Genomic DNA, 26749 nt, shown 5'->3' with positions numbered 1-26749 from the left:
AGAGGAATTAAAGATGTGAATTATCATGCAGTAGGATTTGGCCCCAATAGCTCAGATGCATATGAAAGGAATGAATTCAGGGAGCCCAGACGCTTGCAGTTTCCCATACTTAGAAGAGTGCTCAATTTCTTGATTTGAGATATTTGGTTTTCCTTAATTAACAATAAACTTTTGTTCAGACCCCCATCCCCTGCTGCAAACTTCTATATAACCCGACTCCTCACCTCACCTCCTTAGAAAGAGTTCTCTGAGGAAATGCTGTCTCCAAGGCTTGAAGTCCTAAAAATTCCCACGGAATAAAGGTCTCGTAGGTTGCGTGTATTTTTTCAGTCAACATAGGTGATATGGTAAGATAAACCTTCACAATATACATTTACAAAGAATTCTCACAGTCGTTTTCTTTAGTCCTCACATCAACTCTTGGGGAATGAGCAGGTCAGGTGTTAGTGTTCTAATTCTCAGATGTGATACATGAGAGACTCAAATGACTCGCTCCAAGTCTTGCCACTAATCACTGGCCATTTTAGTCCCAATTAGCAATCCCAATTCCCCTTTATCCTCTGACCTTCTCATCATCCCTCCAGTCTAGCCTCCCTCCAACCCCCTTTCCTATTCATTTAACATTCACCAAGCATTTTGAGGCAGCTTAATTTCACTTTATCCTCAGAACCAGTCTGTGAGGTAGGCAAAGCAGGCATCGTTATACCATTTGGGAGATTAAGTGGGCAGCTGTGGCTCAGAAAAGTTAAGCAATTTTGTCAAGGTCTAATGGCACCCCACCCCAGTACTCTTGCCTGGAAAATCCCATGGGCAGAGGAGCCTGGTAGGCTGCAGTCCATGGGGTCGCATGAGCGACTTCACTTTCACTTTTCACTTTCATGCACTGGAGAAAGAAATGGCAACCCACTCCAGTGTTCTTGCCTGGAGAATCCCAGGGACGGGGGAGCCTGGTGGGCTGCCATCTATGGGGTTGCACAGAGTCGGACACGACTGAAGTGACTTAGCAGTAGCCAATGCTAATTTGGGCCTCTGGTTTCAGCTATGATGTAGGTAAGCAGTAAAGCAGCAGAGAGTAGACCTTGAAGATTACTCTGCTGTTCCCTGTGTTGTACTTGACCCTCCCATCCCTGGTGCAGTCTTCAGGCAAGATTAAAGGCAGAGGCAGCCAAAAGAGTGCCCTTCTCTGTTCTAGGGCTGCCCACTTGAGTATGAGGAAGAAGACAGGACTCCAGATCAGTAACTGTCCACTCAGGAGTGAAAGTCATGTCCATCATCCTGCGGTTACCTCACCATGAGGGCATGATTCCAGAGAGACGGCTGGATCCAGTCAGTTCACCACACTGACAGTCCCACAGTCCCCAGCGACACACTGGGTGCCGATAGATCACTGTGCCTGACACGCCCCATGGATGCCCCATGAATCAGTGAGGTTCACATTGCCTAAGCCCAGGGATTTTTGGCAACCAAGGAGGAGCCCCAGAGCTGCTGCACTTTGGGGCCTCTCAAGGACCCAGGGCTCCTTGGCCGCTCAGAAGAGAAGGACTCAGCCCTTGCCTGAGTTCAGAGAGAAGTTCAGAGAGAAGACAGAGCATCCACAGCTTTTTCTGGCAGTGCCCAGAAGCAGCATCAGGGCAGACGGCGAGGAGACTTCACTGCACTCGCCCCACCGGGGTCACATCCCTGCACCAGGAGGTCTCAGTGTACAGAGAGGTTTTTGTCTTGTTTCTTCTTAACCACTAATGATGGCATAAAGGTCTTCTGGAGGGGATGGCCCAGAGGCTTTTCAGGGAGGTTCCTTGATGCAATCCTGTGGAAAAAGGAAGGAAGCTCTAGACTAGGGGAAAAAAACAAAGGTAATGATGGCAGACTTCTGTGATTAAGAATCCGCCTACTCAGGGCAGGGGTCGGGTCAGGGGTGGGGAGGAGGGATAGTTAGGGAGTTTGAAAAGGTCATGTACACACTGCTGTATTCAAAATGCATAACCAACAAGGACCTACTGTACAGCACATGGAACTCTCCTCGGTGTTATGTGGCAGCCTGGATGGGAGGGGTGGTTGGGGGAGAATGGATACAAGCACGTGTAGGGCTCAGTCCCTTTGCTATTCACCTGAAACTACCACAACATTGTTAACTGGCCATGAAAGTGAAAGTGGTAGTCACTCAGATGTGTCCAACTCTGTGACCCTATGGACCGTAGCCCACCAGACTCCTCTGTCCATGGGATTTCCCAGGCAAGAATACTGGAGTGGGTCGCCATTCCCTTCTCCAGGGGATCTTCATGACCCAGGGATTGAACCCAGGTCTCTTGCATTGCAGTAAGACCCTACTATCTGAGCCACCGGGAAAGCCCTGGTGATAACTGACTGGGAAATCGCCAGGGTTGCAATATAGCCCTGGAATAATCAGTTATATCCCAATACAAAATAAAAGGGTTTTTGTAAAAAAAAAAAAAAAAAAAGAATCTGCCTACTAATGTAGTAGACATGAGCTCCATCCCTGGTTTGGGAAGATCACACAGTCTGCAAGGCAACTAAGCCCATGTGCCCCAACTACTACAGCCCGTATGTCCTTGAGCCTGTGCTCAATAACAAGAGAAGCCACCAGAGTGAGACGCCCACGCACCGCAACAGAGTAGCCCCCGGTAGCCACAACTAGAGAAAGCCCGAGCAGCAACCAAGATCCAGCACAGCCAAAAATTAATCTTAAAAAAAAAAAAAGTAATGATGGCCCCTGAGTTGACTGACAATTGTGAAAAGCCTAAGGATATTAATTGATGGGGATAAGCCCCCCTGGAGAGTTATTCAGTAAAGACTCTCACTCCCAGCACCCGCTGTGGCATTCTGTGTGCACTACCTTGCTTTCCTGGGGAAACCCAGGGAGGTCACCTAAGTTTCAGCTTTGAGGGCTGAGGGCTTGCTGGGTTCACAGGACGATTTCCTATCTTTTGGTCCTGGCTCTGCCACTGGCTCGCCATGTGGCCTCAGGAAGATGACTTCCCTCCCCAGCCCTGTTCTCAGACTCCTCATCTATAAATGGGGCTTTTTAACTACTTTCTGTTTCTTCCCACAACCTCTCCAAGACTTCTTGTTTAGTTGCTCAGTTGTGTCCGACTCTGTGACCCCATGAACTGTAGCCCATTAGGCTCCACTCTCCATGGGATTCTCCAGACAAGAATACTGGAGTGGGTTGCCATGCCCTTCTCCAGGGGATCTTCCAGATCCAGGTATCAAACTCAGGTCCCCTGCATCACAGGCAGATTCTTTACTGCTGAGCCACCAGGAAAGCCTTCTCCAAGACTGCCTCTCTCAAATTTTGCAGAGACAAAAATAACAACTGGCAACACAACCTCAGCCTCCTAGCTCATCAGGCTCCTCCTTCTGCCCTGCCCTGGGCAGGGTCACAGAACTCACTGGGGGGCTGGGTCACAGGACTCACCTGGGGACAGGACCATCGGCAGAGGTGGCAAGTTCAGCAGGTCGAGGGCTGCCCCACCTGATCCGGTTGAGCAGGACCTTGACTTTGTTCCAGTGGGAGCGATCCCCCTGAGCAGAGGGTGAGGGGGTCACCCAGGGTCCCTCCTCACAACACACCCCGGACCAACTCCCACAGATAGTTGTCACCATACTCAGGACAAGTCACCAGCTCCAAATAGGAATCCTCTCATATTCTACTTTTCAGGGTATCCACACATCCCAACCATCCCACCCCACCCCATCCTGTCACCTGGCCCCACATATCAGTTCAGTCACTCAGTTGTGTCCAACTCTTTGCGACCCCATGGACTGCAGCACACCAGGCTTCCCACTGCAGCAGGCCAGGCCACACATATAGCCCTCACCTACCTTGTGTTCCTGGGAGGATGAGGTGTGAGCTGGCTCTGTCAGGGCCTCTGACAGCCTGGGAGGGCTGGCACTGGGCGCCCCTACCTTTGGGGGTGAAGCTGTTTTTGCTCCTTCAGAAAGATAATCCGGTTACCCCAGGCAAGGAACAGGAAGGCACTTATCAAGCCCAGAGCTCAGGCAGTCTGCCTGTGGGGCCCTGGGCAGGCAAGATGCAGAGAGAGATGCAGTTGGAGCTCACCTGTCTCCTCTGTCTGGCTGAGCCATTCCCACGGTCCGCGCACCTCATTGCCTGGGGCATAAGAAGGCAGAGGTGAAGGCGCCAGGGTTGTCTCCTCCTCCTCTTCAGGATCCTGTGCACAGGAGAGACAGGCTCTCTGGGCCTGGCTAGAGGGCTGAGGCTGTTCTGAAGGGAGTCCTGGTTTCAGGGGTCCCACCAATCCTCCGCCTCCCCCACTCACCTGCCCACTAGCCGGCCTGCCCACTCACAGCTCACTCACCGCAGGGCCCCTCTGAGTCTGCAGCTGCAGACAGAGCTGCTGTAGATTTGCCACCTGCTCCAGCACCGCGCACAGGTGTTCCAGATAGCGAAGACCCTGCCCTAGAAGGCCGGAGCAGGCTTCAGGCCCCAAGTCCTCCACCTGTGGGACACAGTGAGGTCAGAGAGGCTTCTGAACCCAGCAAGACTCCCACCCAACGGGCCAGTAGATGGGGCAGAATAAGTAAGAGGAGGAACACACACCCAGCTGCTCACCCCATGCCCAACCAGGAAAAGGGCCAGGTAGGCCCCAGGCCCTGCTCATCTCCACACAACTGGGGGTTGGGGGTGAGATGAGACATCTCATCCAACACATCAATTAGAGGCAAGGAATGCCCTGCCCCAGCTTCCCTGGTGGCTCAGATGGTAAAAAGTCTCCCTCCAACATGGGAGACTCAGGTTTGATCCGGGTTGGGAAGATCCCCTGGAGAAGGGAATGGCAATCCACTCCAGTATTCATGCCTGGAGAATTCCATGGACAGAGGAGCCTGGCAAGCTGCAGGCGCCAGGGTTGTCTCCTCCTGCAGTTCATGGTGGTCACAAAGAGTTGGACACGATTAAGCGACTAACACACACACACACACACACACACTCACACACACACACAATACCCTGCCTGGGAGAGTTCCAGGGAGAACAAGGTTGGGGCGGAGGGGTGGGGGAGGTAGGGGAGAGTCCATCTCCATCCCACCCTTGAGAGTTGGCACTTACCACTTCTGCTTGTTCCAGGCCATCCTCCAAATCACTCTCTGCCTCAGTGGCCTCCGGTCCCCTTGCTTCAGAATGGGGCATTTCACACTTAGGCAACAACTTTGGGGAGTGGCAGTGTTGTGACAAGCTGGTAGGGGGAACTGAGAGCTGGTGGGAGCGCTCCAGCACCTGCTCCAGCTTACGGCTGGCTAGAAGCCGGCTTAGGTGGGCAGGAGGCTCCAGGGCACCAAGGGCTAGGGACTCAGCGCTCTCCAGGGGCTCAAAGTTCAGAGAGTCTTGAGAAAAGCTGGGTGAGGTGGCCGGGGAGCTGTCCCCAACCGCCATCTCCACTCCTGAGTCCTGGGAGCCCAGTTTGAGAAGCGGCACCTGCCCCTGGGGACCTCTCAGCTGGTCTTGCCTCTTCCAGGAGTCTGATGAGCAAACTGGAGCCACATCTGGGATCTGCCTGTAGGTGCTGATGACTCCAGGCACTACACAACCATGTGCCAGGTCCTCACCAGCCCCATCTGCAAGGAGAGTCAGTCATCAGGCTGGGCCGGCTGGGCCAACATTCCTGCAACTGGTGGCGTTTCCCAGGGAGGAGTGAGGATTGTCCTGGGTCAAAGGTGACAGGAGGAGCCCGGCGGACCACAGCCGCGTCCAGATCTCTCCATCCCTGTCTGGGAGATTGGGTTAGGATGGGGGTCCCTTTTACAAAAGTAATTGTTAATGATATCTTCCTTCGAGGGGTGGGCACTTGCTTCCAGGGACCCTTGCGCTCTGGCCCCTGAGGTCAGCCTAAGACCTCTGAACCATCACTGGGGAACTATAGCCTCTTTGGCTGCTCCCCAAGGGGGAGTGTGGCTATGCCCCCGCCTCAGGGAGAGGGGAAAGGACACAAAGAGGGAAGCCGGGGTCTAAACTGGCATCAGGATGCAAGAGAAAGTCCATCCCGGAAGTCCTGGAGGGAAAAGGTACCAAAAATCACAATAGCCATAATCATTTTGGACTTTTGTTCTTTTAAATGAGAAGCAGAAAATTTGGGAGAGTTGAAAAAAATCTGAACTGAGGAAAGGGAACCCAAATGGTAGGAGAAGCAGCGCGGTCGCCCAATCACTGTCCTCTCTACAGCTCTCCTGGTCTGTGCCAGGCTCTCCTGCAATCTAGGTGCCCGATGGTAAAGATACAGAATTGGAGGTTGGAGGGGACGGAGGCCGGCCTCCTTCCCCGGCCTGCCGCACCTGGATGCCAAACCAGGCCCCTCTGGGCAAGAAAGTCCACCAGGAAGTCTACCCCTGCGCGGCTCCTTTGGAAAGAGGTCCGCCGCCGCAGAGATGAGGACTTTTCGCGACCGCCGGCTGGGGCAAGGGCCAGGGAAACGAGGATCCTGACCAGGAATTAGAGGTAAGTGGGCCCGGGGAAAATGGGATGGAGGTGACGATCGGTTTAACGCCAAAAAGTAAAAGGGTCTCCAACGTGAGGACGCGATCCCGAGCCCTTCCTAAGGGGGGCGGCGAGGAGGGCGGACCGAGGTCCGGCGGGCTGCGCCGCGCAGGTGGTGCGGGCTCTGCCGGTGGGGCGGGGAGCGCAAACAGGGGCCAGGGCACGAGAGTCGGCTCCAGGCCAAAGGTCCGGGCCCGCCCTTGAGTGGGCGACTCACCCTGGCCGCCCAGCGGCTCCACGGCGAAGACGCGCCGCCGGCCCAGCATGGCCCCAATCCGGCCCCAATGCGGCGCCCGGGCCGTGGCTGCTGCAGTAGGACCGAGCTATTACTGCCGCCGTCGCGGAGCCGCTGTCGGGCGGGCGGCTAGGCTTGCGCGTCCGGACCCGGCAGGGCGCGGCCCCGGGACACTCCCAACCCGCATTGGGGAGGGACGGGGCGGGGAGGGGTGCGCAGGTGTGCGAACGCGACTAGAAGGGCCGCGAGGGCGGGGCCTGGGCCCCCCAGCATAGTCGGCGGGGACAGGGGCCGGGGTCAGGGGGCAGGGGTAGGAGGCGGGCCACTGGCTCCCTTGCCCAGCCGGCCTAGCCGAAGAGCGGGGACCCTGGCTGGGGACGCAGTCTCGCCCGTGCCGTGGGATCACCCTGCCTACGGTTCCCAAGCCGAGTCTGTCTTCCTGCGGCCGAAATGAAGCTGGGAGAGGCGGGGGGCGGCAACCGGACGCGAGCGCGGAAGGAAATGGATCAGCACGTGCAGGCGGTGGAAAGATCGCCGGCCAGGACGTCCGCGTCCGCGCGGGCCCAGCTGTGTGCCTTCGGGAAAGTCACTCAGCCACTCTGAGACCTGGCGCGATCAAAGGTGGAAGGGATTCTCGGCACAGAAATCCTTTCCAACAACTGCAGGGCGCCTTGGATCCTGGGCTAGAGCAGAATCCGGCAGGGGCGAGGGTGTGGTTCAGGATCCGGTAAAGTGAAACCGGGGGACCGAAGGGCAGCCCCGAGGTCTGGGAGTGTAAAGGCTCACCAGTCCTCAGCCTCACCCACTTTGAGTCCCTGGAACCACCACCGCAGGCAGCCGCGAAAGCTAAGACAGCCTGGAGACCAGATGGGGTGGTGGCCTCTAAGGAAACCTCAATCTCCTGAGAAAGGTCACCGGGGCTGGAAAAATCCCAGCAGGACCCAAATTCCCTGGAGGGAGATAAGGGAGCTGGCGGACGTGCAAGCTTGCACCTGAGCCTCCTGGAGTAGGGAGAGGGGCAGGCTGGAGCTGGAGGCTCTAGTCTCAAGTGGTAATTATCTGGGAGGGAGAAGACAGTCTGCTCACCCTCTGCTTCCTCCTACCCTTCCTCCAACAGCCCCCGCAGGATCGGTCAGGAATCAAAAACTACATGATTCTAACTCTATGACATGGGGAAACAGGCCTGCAGCGAAGCCCTCACCACCACTCCCACCCCTCCCCCCACAACTCCCCTGGGAACAATGGCTGCCCAAATTTACTCTTGACACCTTGATTTTCAGGCCAGGCCCTTCCCTGCTATCTGAGTTCTCTGGGTTGCCCGCTGTGGCCCTGTCCTCCTGGAAACCACCCCCATGGCTCTTTCCCAGGTACAAAACAGAGAAGCCTGGGCCTGGGGACAGTACAAGTCCAACAGCCCAGTATATTGTGCACCATGCTTCCCAGGGGAGGAGGCAGAGGTTGGGGGGTACGGAGGGAGGGCTGGCTGTCAGGGGGCTTTCCCCCTCCTGAGTCAGAGGATAGGGAAGTAAAGGGAGGGAACCTTTGCCAGATCTTGTCCTGAATTTCGAGAATGTGGGGCCAGATTCCAGGCAGTCTCTGTGGTGACTCTGGGGCAGGAATGTATCTGGAGCAGGAAGCCAGCCCAGCCAGGAATGCAGTGTCTCAGCACAGGGCTCTGTGTGGGCTCAAACCACACACACACACACACACACACACACACACACACCAGGCACACTCTCCTCCAGGCTCAAACCACACACACACACACACACACACACCAGGCACACTCTCCTCCAGGCTCAAACCACACACACACACACACACACACACACACAAACCAGGTACACTCTCCTCCAGGCTCAAACCACACACACACACACACACACACCAGGCACACTCTCCTCCAGGCCATTCCCTCCTCCCCATGTAGATATGCCAGAACCTTCAAGGTGGTTGGGATCCCCCACAGTGGGGGGCCACATGCTGCCTTCCCATCTGCCATTTACTGCCCTAACTGCGGCAAGCGCCTGCGGGAGCTGGGCCAGGCCTTCACCACACAGAAGGCTGTCTCTCCTTCCCCCCACCTTCTACCAGAGAAGAATCATCTCTCTGAGTGATGCTGGGAGGGATGGGAGGGGCACACCCTCGCTGCCCACCTGAGGGATGAGTAGCTACCATGAGTCCCTGAGACACATGGTGGCCCCAGCAGAGGCATCCCTCAGCCTCCATGGGGGAAGTCCCAGCTTCAGGAAGCACATCTCCTGCCAGCTAGGCCCTGTGGGAGGAAAGGCAAAGCCAAGAGCCCAGGGCAGCTTCTGGCAGATTAGAGATGGCTGAAAGCTGTGGTGACCTCCCCCGTGGCCTGGAAGGCTGCCTTTGGTGGAGGGACAAGAGCAGCCCAGGGAAAGCCAGGAACCCAGGAGTCAAGCTCCTGGCTCCTCAGCCCCCTGCCCTTACTGCCAGGAGTTCCTGAACCAGCGACTTATCCTCCCTGTCCTCAGTTTCTTCATTGACACAACTAGGATGACAACAGTACCTATTTCAGAATGGTGAGAAAACCGACGTTAAAGCACCTGAGAATTATCTAGCAGTATCACTTTGGGAAAGTCATTTTCTCATCTCCAATAGCAGGGGGCTGTATCCGATGCTCTCTCAGGTCACTTGTAACTCGAATCTGTCATCATTTCTGAAGTCATTCCCCAAAACACAGAAGAAAGTAAAGAGGGCACTGGGCTGGACAAATAGCAGCTGCCTGTCTGGGTGGTGTCCCGTCCCCTCCCCAGCTTGTCTGGGTCAAAGCAGGTAGATGCTCACAGCTGGGCAGAGACCAAAGGCTGCCCCCCACTTTCTCCTCTGGCAACCAGGATTGACTAATAACTCTGTCTTCCAAAGAAGTCCTCCCCCAGGCTCGGGCTGGCTGGTGGCTGCAAAGAACTCTGATGCTGAAACACTTGGGCCCTGGGGAGGAGAGCTGACTGCCACAATTAGGGGAATGGCAATCCACTCCAGTCTTCTTGCCTGGAGAATCCTATGGACAGAGGAGCCTGGCAGGCTACAGTCCACAAGGTCGCGAAGAGTCAGACACGACTAAGTGACTAGCACTATACTGCTGCTGCTAAGTCACTTCAGTCGTGTCTGACTCTGTGTGACCTCATAGACGGCAGCCCACCAGGCTCCCCCGTCCCTGGGATTCTCCAGGCAAGAACACTGGAGTGGGTTGCCATTTAACACTACACTACTGTTAGTTAAAACCTGTCCAGCCTTTGAAAGGCCTTCAACAGCTCACTGGCCGACCCGTTTCACATGGGCCTCCATACCCCATTTGTTCTCCGTTCCTTAGAGCTACCATGAGTCTAAGAGAATGGTTTGTAATGCATGGGGATCTGACCATATTAAGACTCCAACGTTCTCTTTTCCAACCTGTCACTTCCCTGCTGAATTTTTTTTACTGTCTGCAGAGCCTCAAGGTGAAATTCAAACCATATCTTACGGCATTCAAGGCTCCCATCTTCCTTTCCAATCTTGTCTCAGTATCGCCTTCAGCCTCTCCCCTAACCTGAGCATTCCACTTGCACTAACCCCCTCACTCTGCACGTCTCTCCTCCACCTGTCTGAGTCCTGTTCCTCTGACAATGATGGCCCTGGCTCTGAACTCTCAGAGTGCTGCTGTGTGTTCCACATAAGCTCTTCACACTCACTACCATATAGCACTTTTCATCATGTCAACTCTATTGCTGCCACTTGATGATACATCTTTAGGAAACCCATAAAAGTGCTCTTCCGGTATTCCCACTGTGCCAGGACCCAAGAATTTACAGAGGAGTCCATCAGTCCCCTTTTGTGAGCATTCTCCCTGCCAAGGGCTACACCTGACACTAGGTGGCGCCAAGGACCCTGTCCCACTTGGGACCAGATTGTTGGGGCCTGACAACTCCTGAGCCACAGACAGGCTTGATCTTTCCTATAAAAATAAAGGCAGTGATTCAGGCAAAAAGTGGGACAATTATAGCAAGGTATAAATTATATCAAGGTGCCTGAGGAGGCATCACACACAGTCTCTGGCAAGATTCCATTCAAAAAGAACCAGATAGCACCAAAGCACCCTCCAGCTTTTATCTTTTCTCTCCAGACTGACTGGGTGGTAGGGTAGGTGCTGCACCCCAGCAGCACCCATGCACCTTTCTAAAATGTCCTCTGGGATTAGGACCAGAAGTGATGGGTGAATCAAGCCAAAAATCTGGCAGAGGACCACAACCCCCTGTCTGACTCAAACATATCCCCAGGGCAGGCATGCCTAGCACCAGCTTTCCAATCTACCACCTGTGAAGCAGCTGGGGCTCCCAGGGGAGAGGCTGGCAGACCAACCCTGGCTGGGAGGGTGGGGGCACTGCTGGGTTGTCCTTCCCAGGCAAAGCTAACTCACAGCCCTGTCCAAGGTTACCCCTAGGGATGATCTTTCTCAAATGGGTACAGACAGCCTTGGGCAAGTACACAAAGTTCTTTAGATCGGGGTCCTTAACCCCCCAGCCTTAGACCAGTACCAGTCCGTGCCCTGTTAGGAACCAGGCTGCATAGCAGGAGGTGAGCAGGAGGCCCAGTGAGCAAAGCATCTGTATTTACAGCCATTCCCCAACACTGCCATTACCACCCGAGCTCCACCTCCTGTCAGCAGCCGAGGCATTGGATTCTCACAGGAGCATGAACCCCAGCCCTAAAGTCAGGGCGGAATATCCTGAGATTGCCACAAGACAGAAATCAAGTGCACAGTAAATGAAAAACACTCGAATTATCCCAAAACCACCCCCCTCTCTGCCCCAGTCCGTGGAAAACTTTTCTTCCACAAAATCAATCCATGGTGCCAAAAAGGTTGGGGACCACAGCTTTAGGTGTTGTCTCCTCACTTGCCTCCCCAGCTCCTCTGAGTAAGTCAGCAGGGCTGGCAGCATCCATACGAAGTAGAGCGAGGGGCAGAGCGCCAGCCCAGGCAGGGCTGGCAGAGGAAGATGCTGTCTTACTGAGACGGGCCTGGGCAGAAGTGGTTTCAGGGCCTGCCTCCTGTTTGCTTCCAGCACTCTGTCACCCTCATCCCTCTCCAGGCTCCCAGTGAGACACTCATTCCTCTACCAGGGATCATCCCAATAAAACAGGCATCTTTACAAAATGGTCCAGGGAGAGCATGACCATCCACTAAAAGGAGCCAGTCTCTTCAGTAGGGAATGTCACATGGCGAAGCATCTGGTAGGAGTGGGGTTTGAGGGAGGGGGGAAATAAGAGGGCAAAAAATTGTTATATATGAATACTCTCCAGGGATGTCCCTAGGGGTGGGGTGATTAAGAATCTGCCTCCCAACACAGGGTACGTGAGTTTGATCCCTGGTCAGGGAACTAAGATCCCACATGGCACAGGGTTTCTAAGCCAGCACACCACAGCTACTGAGCCTGCATGCTGCAGAGCCCGTGCATCACAAGAAAAGCCCTCACAGTGCAACTCAAGAAAGCCCACGCATTGCAGTGAAGACCCAGTGCAAAATTACAAAACAATTTTTAAAATAAAAAAAAGAGAGACTCTCCACCTAGGATTATGGGAAGCTCATTTCCAGGGGCTGGGGCAGGGAAGGAGAGAAGAGAGGGGCACCTACTTTATTTTGTTCACGTACAGTATATATTTTTAGTGCTCATATGTTGAAAACTTTACACAGTGAATACCTGTAGCCTCTGGCCCACCCCTCTCCTTCTAGACACTTATATCCGTGTCCCAACCTGCTTAATCCCCGGTACACAAAGATGTCCAATGCAGCACCCACTTCGGGCTTTGATGCAGAGCCTGTCCATCAAGAGGATGCAACAGTATCCAGCAGAGGCCTGGGGATGTGGACTGCCCTCACCTGCAGCACAGGCAGGTCCCAGCCTCTGGCTTCACCCCGCTCCCCATCACCTTTCCAGGACAACGTGCTATTAGCACAGGTTTGGCGTGGAGGTGCCCACAGAGTGGAGGGTGGGCTGAGAGCTCAGGCCTGGGAATTGAGGGTGGGGGGTGCAGAGTAGCGCTGGCGGGCATGCTTCTCGCAGTACAGCTCGTCCCCCACCCAGAAGTGCCCTCGCATCTTCAGGTTCAGCCCGCAGTCAGCACACGTGTAGCAGCCAGGATGGCGGTACCGCCCCTCCTGGATACGGACGGCCTGGTTCCTGCAGGGACAGGGAGGGGACAGCCATTAACCTGGGGGGCAGGAGGGAGGGACAGGAGTGCCTGGCACGATGCCACCATTTCCATTCTCAGGGAGCCTAGTCCCCAGCCCAGAGCCAGGACCCTGGAAGGTCCCCAAATCTCAAACACCTGACTCCTCAAGCCTACCCTCAGGGAAACCCCAGCCCACACCCATAGGACCCCAATCTTAAAGTCATTCCTCCCCCGCACAAAGGCAGACAAGCACTATCCTGAATCTTCTGGATTGTTAACAGAATAGTGATTCTCCAAGTGCAGTCCCAGGTGCCAAGACCCACAGCATCATGTCACCAGGGGATGAATTGGAGACGCAAATCCTGGGGCTGGGGACCTCCCGAAGGGGAAATTCTGGGGGTGTTGGCTGAAATCCCTCAGGGGCCCAGCTGCAGCTCTTTGAGAACCAAGGCATAGGATCCCCTTCCTCGGGCATGCACAGCTGGGGTGGGCAGTCTCCCATTCTGCAGATGAAACATAGAGGCCAGGGACTTGCCTAGAGTTATCTGACCATCAACACTGAGCATGGAAGAAATTTACCAGGAAGGTGGGATGGCCAAGGTTCAATTTTCGAGAGAATGTTTTCTCTGAGCTACATTATCACACCACCCACTAAGAAAAAATGCACCTACCTCTGGAAAAGGCAGCCTAAGAGCGGGAAGAAGGGAGTAAGAGCAAGATTTTCCAGGAGGAGGCGGAGCAGATCTCCAGAGGCATTGAGATGATGATTGGAGAGAAATCAAAAACAGTAGCATTTCTTCCTCCTCCAGGAAGGCAGGGAAAGAAATGGAGCAAGAGGAGAGACTGCAGGAAAAAGCCAGTGCAAGCATCCCAGAAGGCTGAAACGACCCCTGAGCCCATCACAAGTCCCCTGTGGCAGTGCTCCCCCCTGGGCCTCTGGCTAGTGGATTCACACAGAGCATCTGGGCCCTGCCCTCCCTATCCCAGGCCCTGCGCCCCAGGCCACCAACACTCACGCAATGCTGGTGTTGCACTTCTCACACGTGTGGAGCTTGGGTGGGCTGGCCAGAGCCCTGGAGGTGGGCAGGGAGGACTGCGGACTCAGCGAGCTGGGCAGGTAGGCAGGTGTTCCACCTGGACAGGGGGTAGGACAGACAGACACATCAGAGCTTGTCCATAGCAGCAGCATCAGGCTGTATTTTTTTTTTCTTTTTTTGGCCACAAGGCATGTGGGATCTTAGTCTCCCAACCAGGGACCAAACACGTACCCTCCTGCATTGAAAGGCAGAGTCTTAACCACAGGACCACCAGGTAAGTCCCCAGGCTGTATTTTTGATGCTCACTCCACCTCCCCCAGCACTAGCTCCAAAGAGACTCATTGTCAAAGGCACACTTCCCAGTGGACCTCAACGCAACCCTGGGTATGAACGGGGGTCATGGAGGAAGGAGATTAACATGCCAGACCCTTGGCTGAGGCTGGTCAAGGGCAGGGAGCAGATTCAAGGCTGAGCTACCCAAGCTAAGGCAGCCTGAGCAGCGTCTGTGCTGAGTGTCTGACACATCAGACCAAGCAGGCAGTTCCTTTCTACTGATCCAGTCATGATGACATTAAGAGACATGGTAATAACAGATAATAACACACACCATACCGTCTCTGTGCACTTTTCAAAGGGCTCTCATGTGCATTATGGTGTCTGAGCCTTGGAACAAAGTGAAGGTGAAGCACAGATGTTACCTGGCAGGTATGGTCCCTGTCTACAGCTGAGGATGCCAAGACTTCAGGGGTGAAGTCACCATCTGTCTGCATTGCCTCACCGCCCCCCCCCAACCCCGCCTCTCTCTGTACCCGCTTCCAGGGCATGCTGAGGCCTTGGGGTGGTGATAGACACACTTTGCCCCCCTCCCCACCTCTCTCTGTGCCCCCTTCCAGGGCCTGCCAAGGCCTTGGGGTGGTGATGGATGCGCTTTGCTCCAAAGCTTTTTACCCTGTCTCCTTTCCCTCTGTGAACACCTCCAGGAGCAAAACATCAGACTTGGAACCAGTTACCAGGTCCCCCTCCAGTATTCCTGCCTGGAGAATCCCATGGACAGAGGAACCTGGCGGGCTACAGTCCATGGGGTTGCAGAGTCAAACACGACTGAGTGACTGACATTTTCTCTTTCACCAGGTACCAGTGATTCTGCCGATCAAATACTTCTGACAGTCCCATCATTTGTCCCCTTGATACCACTGCCGAGGCCAGGCCCTCCTCATCTCTCCCCTGGAAGGAGGCAGTGCCCTGCGCCACCCTCCCTGCCCTCCGACATCACACATAGATACACACACACACGTACACACAAACATCCACTTCCCAGAATACTGAACAGCCAGTCTTCCCAATACACGGAGTTCCTCGGGAGTAGAGGTGGGTCCTGACCACCTTCGATTGCCACATAGCTCAAGGCTGGTCCACTGGATGAGTCAGTAAACGTCTGATGAATTAACAACTCACCCGCTGGCGGGAGCCCATACCTCTGTTGCCTACTTTGGCCCCTCATGTATCCTCTGGCACTATTTAACCCAGCCCTCCTGGGTTAGGACACTCCTCAGCCTGGATGCAAGGCTTCACAGCCAGGACTTAACCTCCACAGCCCCTCTCCATGCAGCCAGAGTCCTCTTGATCCCACCCGAAAACCCTCTGGCTCAGACCTCCACATTCCACACTGCTCCAGGCCACCCTCTTAAGGCCGTTTGTGAAAGACTTGATCTTTCTTCAAGGGCCAAGGCAAACCCTTCTTCCTCCATGAAGTCCTCCTTGGAGACCCAGGGCCCACCACCTACCTTTATGGTTCCCTTGGCACGTCCTTGAACCTAGCCAGCACCTTTGGGTGCAACCCAATAACCCCTACCAGACGAGAGGCTCCTGAAGTTCAGGGAAGGTGGTTTCTATAAGTCAGAGCCTTAAAAAATACTGATTTAAATGCTAATTTATTAACACATCTGGTCAGCAGTTCAGAGTGTCCTGGGGGAATGTCCTCCGGCCCGAGCCCCCAGGGGCTCACCTCTCTCCTCAGCTTCTAGGGCTTCCTGCAGGAGCCGGAAGGAGCTGGACTGCCGGGGGGCCATTCGTGCCTCGCGGTTTTCTTGCAGCATTTTGAAGACTTCTGAGTCCTCTCTCAGGAGGTGGCTTTCGCCTTCTGAGGCCACACTGCAGGGATGGAGGGAGCCAGCCAGGAGTGAGGGACCCATGCCCGGGAGTTAGGAGGAGCAGGAGGGCAGAGAAAGAGTGTCCCGGGGTGGGATAAAGGATTCTGGGGGTCAAAGGGAAGCCAACTGGGCTTACAGAGCTGGGACCCCCCCCACCCTTCTCCGGGAAACCTAACAGTTTCCTGTTGCTCCCAGACCCTCCAAGATCCCACCCCTCCCTCCAGACCCCAGTGGTACCTGAGCCTGGAGCTGGAGGAACGGGCACCCGGGGAGGGCGGTGGCGGCAGTACCAGTACCGCCGGGTCGCCAGCAGGGCTGAGGCTGGCCTGTGGGAAGGAGAGGCACCAGGGGAGGAGTCAGCAGTGGGGCCCTGGGCCAGCACACCAATCTGAGCGGCCAGGCTCAGCTGTTCCCCAGGCCAACACCAGGGGGCCCCCGGCCCTCGCTGACCAGCAGGCTCCCCCTGCTGCCTCCACAACCGCCAGCAGCTGCTCCTACTGGGTCTGAGAAGGGAGGGAGGCCAGCGCCCAGCTCTGGAAGGGTGAGCTGCTGCCCAAAGGGGAACAGGCACGGGACAGAATGAAGACGAGCATGTGGGGCCACTGTGCCGGCTCCTCTGCCATCTCACGCATTGTGTTTGCAAAGATGATGCACACTGGCGCCGGGGGAGGCAGAGAAGCAGAGAGAAAGTAAGCTGACCCTTTTGCAATGAGGAAAAGGAAACATAAAGGGCCAAGACCCTTCTTGGTGTCAGAGTTGGGGCCACACAAAAGTCCCGTCTCCCCCACATGCTGGGGGAGATCTCTCTGATAACGCCAGGGTCTGGGCTCACCAGCCTCTCCCGACTGCCCTGGGAAGTCTGGTCCTGCCGCATGGAGCCTTGAGCCAGGCCTGTTTGGGGCTCACAGCAGAGTCCACTGCTCAGTGTGTGCTTGCCCTCTGGGCCTCTCACACCTGTTCTCTACCTGGAAATCTTGCCTGCAGTCTCCCTGTTGCTCTGCTTTCTGGCTGCATCTTGCACTCTCTCTGTAGCCATCCCCAAAGGAGAGGAGAGCCTCAGCGACAACTAGGCTCGCCAAGGCCAGGCTGAGGGCACAGTTTCCCGGAAAGCCAAACACTTTCGACTTTAAAATTCAAAGTCAGGGATGGGACTTTCCTGGTGTTCCAGTGTCTAAGACTCCAAGCTTCCAAAACAAGGGGCCCAGGTTTGATCCCTGGTCAGGGAACTAGATCCCACAGGCCACAACTAAGAGTTTGCATGTTGCAACAAAGACAGAAGTTCCTGCATGCCGCAACTATGACCCAGCGTGGCCAAATCAAATGCTTTGTTTTTAAAAAGTTGGGGCTGAAGTATGGTGTCAAGTGGAAAAACTTCATGACTTCTTAAGCTGAAAACAAACTTCAAAGTCTTAAAAAAAAAAAAAAAAAAAAGCCCTAAACTCTCACTGCACCAGACCCCCTGCACCAGCCTGCATTCTTCTGTTCCTCGGCTTCTACAGTAAGGAGATTAAAGGTCAGAAAGGAAACTGGCTGGTCCAAGTCCCTCAGGCAGTGGGAGGCTGAGCTAGGACTCCTCGCTGGGCTCCTGGGTGCCCGGCTGGTGCCATGCAGTCAATTGACAGATGGTGAGGCTGTTCCCTTAGGAAGGACAGCCAGCACCAGGTACTCAAGAACAATGTTCATCTTGCTGTCCCAGACAGGCCAGCATGTGCCCTGCATGGGGGCACTGGCCAGCAGGGAGGGAGAGCTGAAATCCACCCTGGCTCCCTTCGTAGGCCATGTCCTCATGCTGGCCAGTGAAACAGGGGCTGTTTTTACTTCATATCTGGTCACCCAAGAGTGTGCCTGTTGAGAAGGGGGCAACTTCTGGTTTCCGAAGGGCACCATAAGGACTGGTAATGTCCTACTTCCTGAGCCCAGTGATGCCTTAGCCAACTCGGGAGCCAGAGGCAAGACCATGACCACTGCAGCCTGGGCCAGCGGCACCTCATCTGTAGTCACCTCTGCCCCCGTCTACCTGCCAGACCACCTCATCCCCAAGGTGGTGGTGGTTTAGTCACTAAGTCGTGCCCAACTCTTCTGACCCCATGGGCTGTAGCCCACCAGGCTCCTCTGTCCATGGGATTTCCCAGGCAAGAATACTGGAGTGGGTTGCCATTTCCTTCTCCAGGGGATCTTTCTGACCCAGGGATCAAACCCACGTCTCCTGTGTCTCCTGCATTGCAGGCGAGTACTTTTATAGGTGAGCCACCTGGCAAGCCTGTAAAGAGAGAAGCCCAACTCCCTGACTTGGAGCAGCTTCACCTTTCCCCTCCCTTCCCTACCTCCCTCCTCCCCTCGAGGCACCTATAGGTGACACTTCCCTTTACCAAACCACCTTTCATCTCCAAAGCTGTTTATCTGCTCATCAAGAGCTGTCACTAGCCAATACTTCTCAAAATGTATTGCAGGGGATGTTAATAACTGAGTGGTTGGCGGAGTGGACAATGGGGAACCCCAGGAGAAATTCTGCAGTTAAACAAGTTTAGGAAATTAATAAAATTAAGCATCTTTCTCACAGGACTTTTCAGAGCCTTTAAGGTGCTCAAGTGCATGAGTGGTTCCCAAGAAGGAGCTATGTGTCTGGTGACTCCACCCCATCTGACCACAGCCTCATTGTCGTAGACCAGAAGGCAAGTTTCACAGGGTTAGGAATTTCTGCTTTTCCACCAATGTATCCCTAGAGCCTAGAAGGGTGCCTGACCGAATCAGCTGCTCCACAAATATTTGTTGAAAGAATGACAAGAGGCCTCAGGATCAAAGAAGGGAATTCAGAGCCTCAGGTCCAACTCTGAGGCCCAGAGAGTGGAGGAAGGGGGCCTTGTCCCAAGTGACACAGTAGAGGTAAGACTAACCCAGGTCTCCCTGCCACCCCGCCCAGAGCTCCTCTTCACACCACATGGGTGGTCCTCAAAGCTGTGTGTACAGCAGATCCCTGAGGGCTCCTGAGAACTCAGATGGGTGGCCCCACCCCACCCAGGCCCTCACCCCTGTCTGATCCAGTAAGTTTAGACTGGGGCTTGAGAATCTGCATTTCTAACAAGTTCCAAGGTGCTGCTGCTGCCACTTTGAAAGCCACTCCCCATCTCATCTGCCTTTCCCCTTTGCCCTGGTTGCAGACACCGGGAGGAAGGAGGCCAGGATGGACCAAGCTCATCCCTAGCTGGTCTCAGCCCGTATCTCTGTGGAGAAGGCCCCCAGGCCCAGACACGCCAGGTCTTGCTCCTACTGCTGCGTTCCCATCTCCCCAGCTCATCATCTCTAATCCGAAATCTACCTCTGACATCCAGCAAACTTCCTGACAAAGCCTTCTCAGGCCACCCCAGCCCACACTCAGCTGTCCCCTCCCAGAACGCCTCCTGCTTTTATAATTAAGACCATACCGTTCAGTGCTTTAATTGTTTCAAAGTTGTTTTGCATGTCTCTCTTATCTCTACAATTATGTTTGAAATTCCTTAAAGATGGTGTCTCATTGAATATATACATCTCTATGCCCACGTTGCATGGAGGGCCACTGGGCAGGCCCTGCAGCGGGTCACCAGGGAGCCCCTACTACGAAGCCTCCAAAAGACCCTGCTCTGTCCTTCTCCAGAGCCCCCAGTTTCTAGCACCTTCCCCCAGCCATCTCCAAAGGCTCTGCTTTCTGGAATGCAGAATCAACTTGAGGTAGGATTCCAGCAGCTGGGCCTCATCCCCTTCACCCCAAAGGCTGGACCTGCCCCCACAAACTCTGCCCCCAGCAGCTGTGGCCAGGACTCTTGGCCGCCTCACTCCTCACCTCCCCACCCCTGCCCCTGGAGAGGAGAAATACCACCAAGGGGTGGGGGTTGGGCTGTCACTCGTAGACAGTGGGACCTGGGGGGTCCTGTCTGTCAGATAGTGGGACCAGGAGTAAAGGGCTGGGGAGGGGGGAAAAAACAGAGAATAAGCCAAATGCAACTGGAGTCGGAATCACAGTCCGGCTGGTGGTTCTCTGGTGGTTCTTGGGGGCTGAGTCAGAGGAGGAAGAGGGGGGATGGGTGATGGGAGTTGGGGGCGGGCATGGGGCTTGGAATGGGGAGGAATGTGTTCAAGAGATGCAGCCAGAGCCAAAGGGAATCATCCCAACAACAGCAGCAAAACTATTTCGGTCCCAGCCCAAGAGAAACACTGGAGAAGGGAGGAAGCCATCAGCAAGGAGGAGGTGGCAGCGAGTAGGAATGTAAGATGTAGAAGGCCACCTGGGTCTAGCCAGCCCAAGGACTGTCTCCCTCACCAGAGCGCTGGCCTCCTAGCTCCGGAGAGGAGCCCACCACTGCTAGGAGACCACAGTGCTGACTGCCCAGGTGGGGCCAGCTACCTGTGGCCCTACAGGTGCCACTTCCAACCAACCAGGTATCCTCACCTGTCGGCTTCCACGGCGGCCCCCATAGTACAAGTGGTCAGCAGAAGCAGGTTCCAGGGAGTACGCCAGGCTCTGGAAACTGAAATGGGGAAATGGACAGAGGGTGCCTGGGTCCTCTCCACCAGGCTGCCCTAAGGAAACAGAGGTGACCCCCAGAGCCCCCAAACCTCAGCTTCAGAGACTCTGAGAGGCTAGCCTGCACCTGTGGATGCGGTGCCCACCCGCCGCGCTCACCTGTGGCTGGTCACCGCCTCTCCAGTGGGAGCCTGGGGGCTGGTCGGGGGCAGGGTGAAGAAAGGGCTGCATGGCCGGGGGCTGAGGGAGGCCTGGCTGTCAGTGTGTGTCCTCCTGGAGCTCTGTGGAGAGAGGGGCCTGGAAGAGCAGGGCCGAGAGGAGCAAGGGAGGGGCCCCCATCACTTCAGGGTGTGGGGCTCCCAGCAGGAGGCATCGTCCTACCTGGAAGCGAGTGGCCAGCACTTCCGGGGAGCTTTCCCCATTGGCCTGCCCGGGAGAGGCAGCCTGGGGCCTGAAGAGAAGAAAGAGGGAAGTGAGTGTCACCGGGGTCCTGGCAGCTGGTAGGGGCTGTAGATTCCAGCTGTCCCCAGACTGGGTTCTCAAGATTAGGAAAATGTACATAACATTCAGACATCAGGTAGCTAAATCTCAACTTTACCAAATTCACAAGTAACTATCATCAACGACCACCATCATTTCTTACAACAAAGGACAATTCAGCACTACAAAGTAGAAAGGACATCGTTTCAGCAAAAAGTTCAATACATTCAAAGTTTTTTAAAAACTCCAGACAATATCACCCCTCCCTCTGCCTTGCCTTTGTTTTTCCTTTTTTTTTTTTTTCGGTGGTGGTGGGGGAACATTTCACCCAAACTGTATCACTGGTCAGCATCAGTTTGTGGATCAGTTTGGCAGGGGACAGCTGACTATATATAAATAATCCTTTATCCTTCACCCCTGCAGAAACTCAAGACCAGAGAGAGACAGAGTTGCCAAAATTCTTAAAGACCTACAATGGCTGGTCCCACTGCCTCCTTTTCTCCAGGGGCCTGTCCCCTGCCAGCTCAGCCTTTGAAAGAATCACTTTTCTGCCCCTTCTGCAGGCTTCCCCCAATAAAACAGAGGGTGGAGCCAGCCCCACTTCCTGCCAGACAGGGAGCTGAAGGACCTAAAGAACAAGGCAGCTAATCACCAAGGCACCCCCAACCCCCAGCCTCAGCTCCCCAGGGACTCCCCTCCAGTGGAATCTGACTGGAGCCTTCAACAGGAGGTGACTGGAGAGCTGGGAGCTGCTGAGGGTGAGGGATGGGCCCACCATGTCCCACTACACCAATCCTGGAGGTCTGACCACTTCCAGCAAGGTCAATAGGAACCTCAGTCCCCACACTCCATGCCAGCCACAGCCTCGTCTCTTTCCCAGGAGAGAGTCTAGGGCCTCAGTGAGGGGAGCTTGGGCTCTGGCCCCGCCCAGAGCACCACTTCCTGCCTGGGGCTTCTGAGTGCCTGAGAGGTCTCCTGGGGCTGGGGTGTTGGGAGAGGTTAGGAGGGGTTTGAGCAAAAGAAAGAAGAGGCAGGGAGTCTGGACCTGGCCCCACATGGAACTGGAGGAGGCCTGGGGGTACCACCTCTCTGATGGGGCTGGTCCCATCCAAGAAGGATGCGAGAGGAAGTGATGGTGTCAGCAGCTCCTCACCCCTCCCCCACCCCACTCTGCAGCTTCTTGTGGATTTTGGTCCCCTCCCAGATGCCATGACCCATTCTCTACCCTCCTCCTCCAGGCCCCACTCCTGTAAACACTCAGGAGCCAGAAGTGGCACGACATAGGCACTGAAGGGGCTGGGGTCATGAGAGGTGCTGGGAGCCAGCATCCACAGCACTGGAGGGGCGGCAGAGGTGAGGAGAGGGCATGGAGCCCCAGCCCAGAGGGAAGCTGGTGGTGGAGGCATTGGCAGAGGTATAGGAGGTACCTGACTCAGGCTCAAGACCCGCCCAGAGGGCTCTCCTGGCAGGGGGATCTCCCAGCATTCCTGCCCTCTGACTCACTGGGATGCTCCACCCCAGGAAGCCACCTGTCCACCCTCCAACCCAGCCCAGGGTTCCAGGCTGGGAATCTGCCTTCCCCAACAGGGTCCAGAGAGGAAATGGGGAGCCACAGGGGGTTCTATGGGGAGAGAGACCCCAAACTCCTCACCATCCCAAGATCAGAACAGAGGCTTTTGGAGGCAGGGACCCTGGGGACCCAGCCTCAGGCACACTTTCCTCCTCTTCAACCCACTTCATGCCCACGCCCTGTACCCCACACACTGGGAACCAGTCAAACCCGGGCATCCAGGTGGCTGATGCCAGCCTGCCCAACTCTGACTGTTCACCCGACTCTGGTTGGGCACCCGGTTGGCCTCAGCTGTCCTGCTGCAGCCCCAGAGCCCCAGACCTTCCCACGGATGAACCATAGTGGCCCAGGGAGGCCAGACTGGAGCTGAGGGTAGGGGATAAGGGCAGTCATTGTGCAGCAAGCTGGCAGAAGGCAGAGCAATACTGGCAGGCCCAGTGGAGGTGGAGGGCCTACCGGTCCAGCTGCAGCCTCAGGGGTGAGGGGCTCTGGCGAATCTTGCTCTGGGCCTCGGCGTGAAGCATGTCCTTTGCACTCTCACCGTTGATGGACACAATAATGTCACCAGGCCGGAGGTCAGCAGCCTCGGCCTTGCCCCGCTCAGTTACCTGGAGGGGATGAGGATCAAGTCGTCTCAGGTGACACTCAGGTGGGAACGAGGAGAGGAAATGTCCTTGTCCAGCCCAAGAAACACAGAAGCTGACCTGCACCAGGCTGGCCTGCATATCTCCCTTTAACATCACTCTCCCTGCCCACCAGTGTCCACCCAGTTAATCAGCTTATCCCCTCCTGGAGGGGTCCTGAAGCTGGAGTGGCAGCCCCCCCACCCCTGACCCCAGCACTGGGATTCTAACAGGGCCTCTCAAAGAATATGCAATGGCAGAATTTCAGGAACTGTGCTTGAAAAGAGCCCTGCTTGTGCAAACCAAATCATGCAGGTGCTGCCTGCCCAGGCCTCCTGCATGAACACTTCCCCTGCCTAGGCTGGGTCAGGGGAGAATCACCAAGAGCTCAGGGGGCCTCTCCTACTAACCACCAAAGTGGCTGCCAGTAGGTATGGGGTCGGTGACCAAGGAGAAAGAGCAGGCCCTGCACTTGGCCCAGCTCCCTTTCACTCCCTAGAAGTGGCCACCACATCCTCATGGCAACCTGGCCCCAGCTCTGCCCCGGCCAACAATCTCAGAAGCAGGCCTTGACTCCAGAACAAAAAAAAAAAAAAAAGAGAGAAAGGTGTCTGTGGGGACTGGACAGACAGGGAAGACCCTGACTCTGGGGGCACCTCCCCATCTCCTGGAACTAGCACTTACCTTGGTCACCATGATAGGCGTGTGGAAGTCCCTGCCCCCAGAGATTCGGAAGCCCCAGGGCGCTGGCCCCACCACATCCACCGTCAGTGCCATACCTGAGGCAGAAAGGATGGAGAGATGGAGCTGGCCCCTCAGCTCCCCAGGGGGATGCTGTGAAGTGGAGGTGAGGTGTGTGTGACAGGTCCCCGGAGAAGCCAGTTAGGGGCTGAGGCGGGTTGGGGGTGCAGCGGGTGGAGGTTGGTAGAGGAAGTGACTAACCTCTCCCGCAGGCCTCAGTTCCACTTCCCCCCACCCTGGGAAGTCAGGACTCTAAGCTTCCCCCTTAGAGTCTGTCTTCAGCAGAGCGGCTCCCTGGAGGCAGGCTGTCGGGGTGCTAGACACGGGGGCTTGCTGAGAGCAGGCGGGCAGGCAGGGCTGGCAGGTGGTGGATGTCAGCACTTCCTCTCCCCTCCTCCACTATCAACGCTAAGTGCCCCTAGTGCTGGCTTCCGGTCCCCAAACCCTACTGCACAAGGTACTTCCTCCCCGCTCTGGGGGAGGACAACACTCGGGGAACAGAAAGGGGCGGCACCACTGCAGGCTTTCAAGTAGCTGGCTGGGGGCCTCCCAGCTGCCTACTGTGCCCCTGGGAACGTGGTTCAAGTGGCAAGACAAGGCTTCCACCTCCCCCAATGGCCTGTTGCCCTCCCAGCCGCTCTTGCAAGAAGGACAGCCTCATCTGCCAAGCTGGGCACACCCACCCCAGGGCGCTGACCAGCAGGGCGAGCTGACAGATGCTGCCGCCGAGCTGGGACCACAGGACTCCCATCCAGGGCCCCTCCACTGGCTAAGGGAGTGTCCCTGTAGACCAGGCCCTTGTAGGATTTCCTGACCCTCTCATTCTGGAGTCAGGAGCCAACCCAGGCAGGAAGCTGTAATGCCAAGCTGGGCCACCACCCTACCAAGCACCCACCCTGGGGCTGCCCTTGGGGAGGCCCATGGACTACAAATGCTGCCCAAATCTATCAAGCACACTGGGACCACTTCCTGCATTTAGAAGACTGGGGAGAGGGTGCCCGGGCAAGTGAGGCTGTCTGCCCACTTCTCGACCCTTCGGCTTCCCCTTTTGCCCGGGCCCAACCTCTCTGTCCCTCCCACAGGCCCCAAGTCGGCTGTGGCGGCTCGCAAATGCCTTGGATTCCCAGACCTTTGAGCTGGTCAGTGGACTCCGCACCGGGGCAGCTAAGAAGTGCCCAGCCCGTCGGCCTGGCTCGCCCAGTTCAGGCTCCTTCTAAGCTCTGAGACCAAAGTACCGGTGCGCCTGGGGGCTGGAGTAGGAGCGCCCGGGAGGAGAAAGCCCAGCTCCAGGCGGGGAACCGACCGCAGGCGAGGCTGCGGGGAGCGGCCGTGCGCAGAGAGGTTCGGGCACCCAGGGAGCCGCGGGCGCACAGAACGGCCAAGGCGCCGGGGCCGGGGAGGACCAGCCATGCGCCCCGAGCACAGGTGGGTGCGCTCACCTGGCTCCCGCTCACCTGTCGGGCTGGGCGGCAAGGCCCGAGAGCGAAGGGAAGGGAAGGAGGGAGGCGAGGAGAAGCCGCCGCTCCCGCCGCCGCCGCCGCCGTCTGCCTGACTCAGGGGAGAGCCCGCCCGGGACTCCGGGACCTGCCTCCACCCATGTGATCCCAGGGCCGCCCCTGCCGCCGCCCCAGCCGCCGCCCCTGGCCGGGGAGGCCGCCTCCTCCGCGCAGCCCAGCCCGGGCGCTGCCACCTGGCCCGCGCCCGCTGGGGGCCCGGGGCTACTCTCCCGAGAGCCCCCTAGAGGCTGCAGCCATCCTCTCTGGGGTAGCCCCATCCTCCCGGGGACAGGAGAGGCGTTCTGGTGACGGGCCCGGAGCCCCACTTCGCAGACAGCTGAGCCTGCTGACCCCCGAAACTCGCCCTCCTTCCAAGGGACGGGGGCGGGGACGAGGTGGGGGAAGGCTGGCTGGGTCTGTCTGCGGTCCGCCTGCGCGGCTCCTCCGCCCACTCCAGGCTCAGACGCTGGCGCAGATGCAGCCCTGACACCCACAGATCCCAACCCGGGGGCCGCGCCTCCGCCTCCTTGCCCGGCCAGCGCGCTGGAGGGGCGGTGACTACCGACTGCTGCGGTGCTTTGGCTGCGCAGAGCTTCTCGGCCTGAGATGCACCGCCAGCCTGCTCCACTCAGGGTGACGTTCCAGGCCCAGTAGGAGATGAAGAGGGACTCCAGCTGGAGATGATCGACCCCCCTCCGGGACTACACACATCCCTCGATCTTGTGCGCTGATGCCCGTTCCATTCCTGACTGCCTCCCTCTCAGCCTCTGGGTCGCCCCTGCCCGGGGCCTGCCACTCCCAATAACCACTACTGGCCCATGCTCCCCTGTGCCCCCAGCCCTCTGCCAGCCACCTGGGTCCCTGGCTCTAGGGATCAGGAGAGGACAGTCAAGGAGGACACCCCAGGTGTCATCAGCTCAGAACCATCCAGCAAATGGTTCCCTGTGGAGCCAAACCAGGCAAACCTCACCCTGGGAAACCTCAGGACCCACCAGAGCCAGCTCTCCTATCTCCCGCATGTCTCCACTTTACTCTGGGGGCTCAGCGGTAAAGAATCTTCCAGCAATGCAGGAGACCCCAGTTCGATCCCTGGGTCTGGAAGATCCCCTGGAAAAGGGAAAGAATACTGAAAGAATACTTCAGTATTCTTGCCTGGAGAATCGCTTGGACAGAGGGCCCTGGGGGGCTACCATCCATGGGGTTGCAAAGAGTCGGACACGACTGAGACTAA

General features: G+C 56.5%; 2 protein-coding genes and 1 long non-coding RNA gene across 3 annotated transcripts; 1 reads left to right on the top strand and 2 right to left on the bottom strand.

The window, feature by feature from the left end:
• Positions 1-1078: 1078 nt before the first annotated feature.
• Positions 1079-8505, bottom strand: C3H8orf58 (chromosome 3 C8orf58 homolog). The gene is made up of 7 exons (XM_006050439.4): positions 6729-8505; positions 5090-5595; positions 4341-4481; positions 4082-4193; positions 3844-3953; positions 3437-3543; positions 1079-1807 (listed from the first exon to the last, which is right to left on the bottom strand). Exons 1-7 carry the CDS (start codon positions 6775-6777, stop codon positions 1696-1698), a joined length of 1137 nt encoding a protein of 378 aa, XP_006050501.2. The 5' UTR covers positions 6778-8505; the 3' UTR covers positions 1079-1695.
• Positions 6334-19542, top strand: LOC102414406. Its single transcript, XR_326821.4, has 2 exons — positions 6334-6472; positions 19269-19542. It is a non-coding gene; the product is annotated as an uncharacterized LOC102414406 (long non-coding RNA).
• PDLIM2 (PDZ and LIM domain 2) lies at positions 12372-26006 on the bottom strand. Its single transcript, XM_025279184.3, is given in 13 exon segments — positions 12372-12931; positions 13940-14057; positions 15966-16111; positions 16348-16436; positions 20534-20612; positions 20768-20889; positions 20990-21059; positions 23115-23266; positions 23966-24060; positions 25152-25286; positions 25289-25369; positions 25372-25534; positions 25536-26006. Coding segments are annotated over 13 exon segments (1689 nt in total). The 5' UTR covers positions 25797-26006; the 3' UTR covers positions 12372-12753.
• Between the last annotated feature and the right edge of the window lie 743 nt (positions 26007-26749).

The sequence above is a fragment of the Bubalus bubalis genome, chromosome 3, assembly GCF_019923935.1.
Source record: "Bubalus bubalis isolate 160015118507 breed Murrah chromosome 3, NDDB_SH_1, whole genome shotgun sequence".
NCBI lineage: Eukaryota > Metazoa > Chordata > Mammalia > Artiodactyla > Bovidae > Bubalus > Bubalus bubalis.
Note: the sequence above shows the minus strand (reverse complement) of the source record. Positions and strands in the feature narration are given on the sequence as shown.

Excerpts from the sequence above, each read along its gene's own strand:
- C3H8orf58 (XM_006050439.4), bottom strand. The coding sequence starts at position 6,777 with ATGCTGGGCCGGCGGCGCGTCTTCGCCGTGGAGCCGCTGGGCGGCCAG. Across the intron at positions 4,482-5,089 it reads GCCTGGAACAAGCAGAAGTG|GTGGAGGACTTGGGGCCTGA; the intron begins GTAAGTGCCAAC and ends TGTGTCCCACAG. Across the intron at positions 4,194-4,340 it reads AGACTCAGAGGGGCCCTGCG|GATCCTGAAGAGGAGGAGGA; the intron begins GTGAGTGAGCTG and ends TCCTGTGCACAG.